Genomic DNA, 9,804 nt, shown 5'->3' on the forward strand with positions numbered 1-9,804 from the left:
GGTCTGGGACTACAAGGTCAACCGTAGATCGACTTCAACTTGACCTAACGGTTACTGTAAACTGACTTTTTTTTTTTTTTAAATCTTTTTGAAAAAAGAGTTAAAAAAGTTACCAATTTTATTCATCGGCGTGAACAGAAATTTAGCAGACGAAGATGGTTACAAATGAACTACGTACGAGATTACGTAAAAGCCCCGGGATCAAGGCGAGCGCTTCGACAATCAGGTAGGGTAGTTTAGTCAGGGGATTAAGAATTGAGAACGTACGGTACCGCCATTAGTATACTAATAAAAGCTGTGTGTTCGTCTTCGTCTATGGCAGAAGAAGAAACCGTAAGATCCCAAATCAATTAGTGGTTTCGGTTCCATCTCTCTTCCTCTCTCCTCCCTCTTTTGTTAACCCTATCTTCATCTTCCCCAGCACAGCCAATTTCAGTGTTACATTCCTTTTCTTCGATTTGGGGATCTGCTAATTCATTGTTAATTTCTCTGTTTCTTCTCTCTGTTTTTCCTCAATGGCGTGTGATAGCTTCAGCGACAAGAACGCGGTATTCAGGAAGCTCAAGGCGAAGTCGGAGAACAAGGTGAAAGTTAAATTAGGGATTTAGAATTATTTGTTGTTGGAAAATATTGGAGAACGAGTTGAGATGAATTCAAATTGTTTTGGTTTTGTTGTTCTGTTCAGATCTGTTTCGATTGTAATGCGAGGAACCCTACTTGGGCGTCGGTTACGTTCGGGATCTTCCTCTGCATCGATTGCTCCGCCGTTCATCGGAGTCTCGGTGTCCATATAAGCTTCGTCCGGTGAGAATCTACCTTCTAATTTCAACATTTCAACTTCGATCTGCATCCACATTGTGTCAAATCTCATGGATCTGAAATTGTTTTAGGCGTTCCTGATTTAAGCTCATCTTTGAACTTACATTTTGGTTTCCGTAATTTCTAATTGTATTTTCCATGAACTTACATTTTGATAATATCTAGAACGGATTCATTTATTGCTGTGCTCTTTTATTCTAAATTTAAGTTATCATTTACGTTCTGAATTTTTAAAATTCTTAGCTAATTATGTGTGGTAGGAAAGAAATGATTACATAAAATAACAATTAAAATTTTAGTGGTGCAAGTGTAATGGGATGTTTTATAGTTTAAAAATTAAGTACAACAATTTCAAGGCTAAATTCATAATTTGATCGCCTATATTAAATTTAATAAAATTTTTATTGTATAAATTAATCTGAACAAATAGGAAAAGAAAACACGAAACAAAATCGGGTAGTCCCAACAATGGCATTGGAGGAAAGGGAGAAAATTAGTAAGTTCATTAATTAGTAATTTACGAGGCATGTTTGAAAACTGTTGAGTAGGTCTACAAATTTGGACTCATGGTCACCGGAGCAGCTGAAAACGATGAGCTTCGGCGGAAACAGCCGTGCCCAGGCCTTCTTCAAGCAGCACGGCTGGACAGACGGCGGCAAAATCGAAGCCAAATACACTTCCAGAGCTGCAGAGTTGTACAAGCAAATTCTGTCCAAAGAGGTTGCTAAAACTAAAAGCATGGCAGAAGAAGAAGAATCCGGCCTCCCCTCTAATTTACCCGTTTCTTCAAAACCCATCAATGGCAATGGCAATGGCAATGGCCTCCCCCACATCAGAACCGATAACCCTTCTAAGAAACAAGAAGCCCCTCAAATCTCTGTTTCTGTAGTCTCCATCAAGAAACCCATTGCTGCCAAAAAGCCAGCGGGCAGGACCGGCGGACTTGGCGCAAGAAAAATTACCACCAAGGTCACTCTCATTTTTCAATTGATTTAAATTCCCCTTCATGTGTTGCGATTGTAATAATGTGAATAATGGTGCAGCCGAGTGAGAATGTGTACGACCAGAAACCGGAGGAGCCAGCGACGCCGGTTTCGACGTCGACGGCCTACGGTGGACCGGCGAGTGCTTCCCCGTTTGGTTGTCGGTTTGAGTATTTGGAGAATGCGCAATCTAACTCGGAGGTGAATTCTTCTACTGGGTCTTCGCCTGTGTTGGGGCATGTGGCTCCACCCAAATCTTCTTCCTTCTTCACTGAATTCGGATTCGGGATGGAGAGTGGGAACCCGAACCCGAACCCGAATCCGAAGAAGTCGAGCTCCGCCAAGTTCCAGATGGAGGAAACTGAGGAGGCGAGGAGGAAATTCTCCAACGCCAAATCCATTTCCTCTGCCCAATTCTTCGGGGGTGACCTGCAAAAATCTGCCGACTCCGATGCCAAGGCTTCGTTGCACAAGTTCTCTGTAAGACCGTCGCTTCGTTTGTAAATTCTGTTGGGTCTGATTTAAATTGTCCAAAGTTCAAACAATTGAATTGACAAGAATGGGGATTTCGAATTTTTGAAGGGTTCATCGGCGATATCGAGTGCGGATCTGTTTGGACAGGGAGGAGATGATTCGACTCTGGATCTTGCTGCAACAGATCTCATCAACAGGATTTCTTTCCAGGTGAGAACTGAAGATGCAAGAGGGGTAATCATTATGGGCCTGGGTTTGATTTTGAATTTTGAATTTGTTTGCAGGCCCAGCAAGATATATCTTCGCTGAAGAACATTGCGGGGGAGACGGGGAGGAAGCTGAGCTCATTGGCCTCCACGTTGATTACTGATATTCAAGACAGAATTCTTTGATTATTCCAACAACAACTGTTGAATGCACATTTGCAAATTACAATACTATTGTTTTGCCAGAAGAACAACAGCTTTATATATTGTTGCTTACTTCTTCTTCTTCTTCTTCTTTTTTTTTTTTTGAATTACCACTTGTATTTTTTATTTTTATTTTAAATTTTTTTTCACCTAGTGATTGATTGTAAAGAATTGTGCATCACAAATCTATTGTTATTATTTTTTTGTTTTCTGAAACACAAATAAGATCGTTTCAACATCTTGTAACACAACTCTCTCCCTCTCTCAACCCTCTCCCGTCCGTTAAGTCGGTTTACGATTTAGTTTGCTAAAACAAAAAACAGTTAAAATAAATGAATTCTGAAAATCTCATAAACAAAACAATGTATATATATACTCCGCACGCAGATGTAGTCAATTAATCCACGAAAATCCATCCACATCCATCAATCAAGCATTATGAGCGATGTGGTTCAAGAATCGTGTGAAGCCCAAAAGGGCGAAGAAGAGGCGTTGGATCAAACTAAAAGAAAAGAGATATATATATATAAAGGAAGTTGTTGAAGACGTGCATGCATGCAAATTGATTTGTCCAGAATAAGAGAATCGATTACTTATATAATTCAAGAAATATTAATTAAGAAAGTAGAACAGCTCCCATCTTCTTACAATATATATATATTATAAATCATCTTCTTTCCCCAATCTTTGGCATGTATATCCTCTTATGAATAGTTTAGGGAAAGAAGGATAAAATGTCTTACAATATATTTGACTTTTTTAGCTTCTTATTATCATGGTAAATAACATATATTTGGATAATGAGCAATTGCCAGACGAGAAATTGTTTATCAAGGAGCATATCCACCGTGGCCACTGCCCTCTCCGCTGCCACCACCTCCACCATATCCACTACCTCCTTCATGACCACCACCGTATGCTCCGCCATGCGCGGTGGCACCTCCTCCTCCATATCCCGACCCTCCTCCACCACTGCTTCCTCCTCCGCCGTGTCCACCGCCCGCTCCGCTCCCATAACCACCGCCGTGCTCTCCTCCGGGACCATATCCTGCTCCTCCACCACCACCACTTCCACCACCCCCTCCATACCCAGCACCACCAGGACCGCCATAGCCGACTCCGCCACCGCTTCCACCACCACCTCCATATCCAGCACCACTGGCACCACCATAGCCGGCCCCGCCGCCATTTCCACCGCCACCTCCATATCCAGCACCAGGGCCACCATAGCCGGCCCCGCCGCCACTTCCACCGCCACCTCCATATCCAGCACCGGGACCACCATAGGCGGCTCCGCCACCACTTCCTCCACCCCCTCCATATCCAGCACCACCAGCACCACCATAACCGGCTCCGCCGCCATTTCCACCACCTCCTCCATATCCACCACCCGGACCATAACCGGCTCCTCCACCACTTCCTCCACCACCTCCGTATCCGGCACCACGTCCACCAGCCGGACCATAACCTTCACCGCCTCCACTTCCGCCTCCACCTCCATACCCTCCAGCGCCATATTCTCCTACGGAACCGTAGCTGCCACCACCACCACCTCCGTAGCCTCCACCACCTCCGTAACCGCCAAGAGCACCGTATCCGCCACCGCTGCCGCCGCCTCCACCATGGCCTACACCATAACCAAAGGGAGGAACATAGCCAGGTTGTTCACCTCCGCCATAATTCAACAGAGCTCTTGCTGCAGAAGAAACCCCAATGCCTAATAAGAGAAAGAACACAAGAGAGGGAAGTTTTTGAGAAGCCATTTTGTTTATCGGTTGAAGTGAAAAGGGAGGGAGTGGAGAGGTATATATAAGGAGATGAGGGCCCAAAAGCGCAACTTGTGTACACTACACAGAGTGGTTGAGGCACATGCAAAAGAGAGAAAGTGGGGGAGTGGGGTGTGGCCCAAAATCTAAATTTATGCACACAAGATTTGGACAATTCTCATATAGGCCTTACCCTTATTCACTCACTCCATATTGCAAAATCAGTGTGTTTATGCTGTCCTCCACTCTCTTCTTCCTCTTCACTCCCACCTACTACTGCAATTCAATTAATATTTATCACACTAATGTCAATATACCTACTACTGCAATTCAATTAATATTTATCACACTAATGTCAATATAGTTCAGCAGTAATTGGCATCTACTCCTTCTCTTGAGGTTCGGTTCCTATATCTCTAAATTGTTGTACTAAAAAAAATAAAATTGATTTTTATCACGTTTTTTTATCAACATCAAAATAGTCTTGTAATTCCCATCTTTCAATCTCGTTTTTTATGTTTGTTAAAGTGAGCGTAGCTCAACAGTAATTGACATATACCTCCAACCACGAAGTTGTGAATTCGATCCCTCACCCTCCACATGTTGTACTAAAAAAAAATTCGATTTTTATGTTTGAGGTGATTAATTGAGTAGCGTCCATTGACCCTAATTAAATACAAAATAAAAGTCTTCGACTATATCATTTCTTGTTTTATATTTTCAGTGTTTAAGAAGCATAAAGTTGGGTAATAGTTCCTTATTTCTCATTCTCACTTTAAAAAAATATTTTTAAAGTTGTATACAAATTTGGGAAGGAAGAAAATTATTTGATTTCTTGTTTTTTATTCTCACTCGCTATATTTTCAAAATATAAAAATTTAATTCCTTTTGGTTTTAAAATTTTAGAGAACGAACAACAATTGCATCCTGTAAAGTTCGTCTATTCCTTTCAAGCCAAAGATTTCAAATGGTAGCTACAATGCAATGAACTTTAAATTTTTGGGGCTGCAATCATATAGCTAGTCATTCCTTGATATAAGAGCATCATTTTTTGAGGTAAAGAAAATTCTAGGACAAAAATATACACGAATCTATGCGAAAGCCAAGATGTCAAAGAACATGTGAGAAAAATATGAACCAAAGATTCTGATTGAGTGCGGTATAACGAACACCATTGAGGCTGAAGAGATTATCAAACATGTTTCTATTATTTTTTTTTAATAAAAAGAAAAAGATAGAAAAAAAGAGTTATAGTTACCGAATCCTGTCATGTTTTCCTCTATTACGAGGATATATCAATATGTCTAAATTTGAGTTTAAACTTCACCCCTACATATTATTGTAATATAAAAAAAAATTAAAAAGAGAAACTAAGTTCATCCTTCATAAACCACGCCTTTTAACAACAAATTAATTAATTTCCTACCGTTAATTGATTTTATCCATATTGCATGCAAACAGAGATTTATTCGTAAATATTGTATTTTGAGTAGCAATGATTTCGAATAGACTATGGTTATATTATTCTTGTAGACGATTGTGGAGAATGATTAATTACAATATAATGTGTGAAAGTGTGGACTATTGTATTTCTTTATAGTTAAAAGAGAGGTAAAGTATTTAATCATATCTTTTGTTTAATACCAAAATTTAGAAGAAGGTTGAAAAACATACATTGATTAGGTATCCACTGAACCAAAAGTGAGAGCCAGCAGTCACCACCTTTGAAAAGAAACACATTGGTGGAAACAAATATTATATACATATTAGTGGGTACTCACATGCACACAATAAAACACAAATAATATAATACAATAGAAAAAACATTCGACTATTTTTCCTTAAATATATTTCAACAAAATTACTCCATTAAATTGAGAGCTGCCCACCTTAGTATCTAGGCCCACCTACATTACGTGGTTTGAATTCATTCCCAATAATTCATATGTCACAAATAGAATTCTTGAATATGATTATGGTTAAATTATCAGTTTGGTCTGAGACTGTTTATTTAGTTCATATACTTTTGAAACTTTAAAATCTATTTCTATGTCTATTTAGTTTCCGTATTTGAAAATGTGTTCAAATAAATTTGCCCTATATGAACTCCATTAATATAACAATTACATACTTGTCCAAAAGCAACCGCCATGCAATAATCTTTTAATAATATAATCAGTGTGCCATAAAAAAACAACATTAAATTTATACAGTCAACAACGTAAACCCTATTAGACAACATCAAATTTAGTAAAAGAAAATACTTTGTTCCTTAACGACGAGGACCAAATATTAACATATTTAACTGTGGTGAGGACAATGGTTGTCCCTTACCTACGTTGAAGGAGCCAAGTATTTTCCTTTTAACATGTAATGATCAGAGGATAAAGTTTGGCTCCTCACCAGTAAAGAATAACTTTGTCTTTACTACCATAAATATTTGAAAACTAATTTTTTTTAAAGATATTTTTATGTTTGCATTTCTCTCTCTTAATTGTCAAATATGTAATGATTGTAAGATTGCTTTTTACTAACCATGAGCCAAAGTTTATCCCCCATTAGATAGGTACACAGCCTTCAAAGTGTAAGAAACTATTAAAGGCTTTAAAATTATACAAGGACTAAGTAGATCCAAATGGATGTTTTGAACTACATTTAAGTGCTTATCCATTAACACCCATCCTCTTGATTTCCACCAAACTTTGTCAGCATTTTATTATTTAACAAAAAAACATAAATCTTTTCTTTTTCACATTCCTCTTTTATATTTATAAAAAGATTTAATGGTTGCCAGCAAAAGATAAGGACAACTACCGACAAACATCTAACTATTATTTAGATGTTTTAGTCGCTAAACATATTTGGCTCCTCATAAATTTGAATTAAATCTTGTTTTGACCACTGATAAAAATTGACAACTCACTATTTAAAAAAAATGTTTTTATATTTCTGCGGTTTAATTTGAAATATTTTATTGTGGTTAGAAAAAGAATGGTCTCAAAAGAGAGTGAAGTATTTTTTTTAGTTGGGATGTTGTGTAAGGTATTATGGTGATAATTGATGGGATGTATGCGCACATATGGTGTTGTTTGTTCAGTGGATCTTCTTTTCTTTTTCTTTTCTTTTATTTTCTTTTCACATCATACTGACGTCTACATTCAATATAAATACTACACTATAATTTATATAATTTTGCTCATTTTAGTTTCTCCCTTCTTTTTATTTTTGTGAGTTTTACTTTTCCATGGGATTAATTATTATCTTTCCAATTTTACTTCTGATTTTCAAATGTGCTTGATAGGTTATGTAAAAGTTAATACGATTGCTTTTCTTGAAACAAGCATTTAAAAGATTATTTCAAAAATTTTATAGTTTGTTAATGATAAATACTCACTATCCTATTAATATTTATAAGTTCCTTACCAAAATCAATTGGTGACGGGAGGAGTAGCTTACCTATATTAATATAAATTATTGTTAGGTTTCTTATATTTTTAAGGCGGGATCCTTAACACTTCTTATTCGTGAAAATTTAATTAAAAAATAGGAGTTTGTGTTTTGAAAACAACTTTTAGATAATTTCTTAATTTTTTATGTTGGAGAAAGGAAAAAAAATGAATGCCTTATAACTTATGCAATGATGTAAATATTAAATATTTATATGTGGATCTAATATGAATACGGAACAACTTATAGTCATTTTACATATATAAATAAAATAAATAAATAAATAAATAAATAAATAAATATATATATATATATATATATATATATAAAAGGATAATATATCATTTTATAAATAGAACAAAAGTTTAAATATATATATTTCTTGTTATGTACTATATATACAGTACAGCTTATATTGCCAAAAAAAAAAAAAAACCTCCTACATTAACAATATTTTCAAAATTTACTAGCCCAAATTTAACCTAAATACCATGACTAAATCATGATTGAAGAATTGAAATTTTTAAATCTGATGATATTATATACTGTATTATAATGTATAAATAATTAAAAAAAAAATTAAGATCAGGTGTCGTTTCGTCTCTCCGTCTTCTCTTACGTTTGCCATCGCAAAATCCCTACAAATTTCTACTTCTAAGCTTCCTAATTCGTAACCTTACAACTAATTGGGCCGAAACTCACTCGGTTGGGTTCTCTTTCGGCCCATATTATTGGAGCCCAAACCTGTACCTATATGGGCTTTCGGTTTACATTGGTGAATATTTGGGCCCATTCTCTTCAGAAAATTATGCAACACAATAAAGACAGCACTTGAGAACTACTTTATGTTCTATTTCCATTTTTCTTTCTTTTCTGTAGTTGTTGGGGCCTGGGGGTATTTAATTAAGAAATAATAATAAATTAATTCTAAATATACGGTATTATTATAATTAGGTAATCATGGAATGGAATATTAGAAGCTGTCCTCCGATAAAAAGAAAGGTCCAGTTATATGATTGCCAGAAAAGAAAAGAAAGCACATCATGCATCTTCATCTTTGTAATAAATAATGCTGAAATACAATAATTATAAAATTAAATTAATTTGTATGTAGAATCTTGCTTTTTCTTTACAATCATTAGTAAAGCATACACATTTTTTAAACGTTAAAAAAAAGTTGGAAGTAGAAAAATATTTGTTTGAATTCAACCCAACCCACCAAAAGGAAGATTGCCAAAAACATATGTGATTCGTCGATGTTGTGCTGTCTCTCTAGCTTTTTCATTTGGCTACCTTTATATCGTTGCCTTTTTATGAGTCTTTTTTTTTTTTCCATCTAATTATGACTCATGCAGATATATCAATTCTGTAGTGATACTATGATGGGCAGGAAAAAGTTATAGTCAACCAGTGAACAATAGAAAAATTCAAAACGTTGGCTCGCATCTTGTGCCTCTATGCTCAGAGATGATCCAAGAGTCAAAGCCTCGAACAAGAACTAGCATATATAAGCCAAACATTACAAGGCAATGGTGGGGACACGAGCTATTGGATCAAACCAATAGATTTGAGGTCCATGGGACAAGCTCCAAGACAATAGGAGCTCACATGGATCAAATAGCTTCTGTGTTGGCAATGATCACTATTTTGGAAGACTGTATATCCTTAAAGCAGATGTCTCTTTGGATTGATGAAATTCTAGATTTTCTTCCTAAATATAAGGAGAGTCCCATGCAAATAGTAGGATCATTTTTTTCTTTTAGGTAAAAGTGATTGGTGAAGATTAGATTCTAACTGAAAATAAATATACTTTAAACCGTTGATTTTTACCAATTGAATCCTCCTCATCGTATGAAACTTGCCTTTCAAGAAGCATTTAATTCATATGAGTTTTTAGTTGCAATG

General features: G+C 36.3%; 2 protein-coding genes across 2 annotated transcripts; one reads left to right on the forward strand and one right to left on the reverse strand.

Annotated features, from left to right (window-relative positions):
- Positions 1–294: 294 nt before the first annotated feature.
- LOC111022652 (putative ADP-ribosylation factor GTPase-activating protein AGD8) lies at positions 295–2,937 on the forward strand. Its single transcript, XM_022299839.2, has 6 exons — positions 295–584; positions 686–804; positions 1,368–1,788; positions 1,863–2,282; positions 2,385–2,486; positions 2,561–2,937. Exons 1-6 carry the CDS (start codon positions 516–518, stop codon positions 2,666–2,668), a joined length of 1,239 nt encoding a protein of 412 aa, XP_022155531.1. The 5' UTR covers positions 295–515; the 3' UTR covers positions 2,669–2,937.
- Positions 2,938–3,327: 390 nt separating this feature from the next.
- LOC111023333 (glycine-rich protein) lies at positions 3,328–4,479 on the reverse strand. The gene has a single exon (XM_022300753.2). It carries the CDS (start codon positions 4,447–4,449, stop codon positions 3,517–3,519), a length of 933 nt encoding a protein of 310 aa, XP_022156445.1. The 5' UTR covers positions 4,450–4,479; the 3' UTR covers positions 3,328–3,516.
- Positions 4,480–9,804: the final 5,325 nt, after the last annotated feature.

The sequence above is a fragment of the Momordica charantia genome, assembly GCF_013281855.1.
Source record: "Momordica charantia cultivar OHB3-1 chromosome 6 unlocalized genomic scaffold, Mcharantia_2.0 BLBB01000006.1, whole genome shotgun sequence".
NCBI classification, from domain to species: Eukaryota; Viridiplantae; Streptophyta; class Magnoliopsida; order Cucurbitales; family Cucurbitaceae; genus Momordica; species Momordica charantia.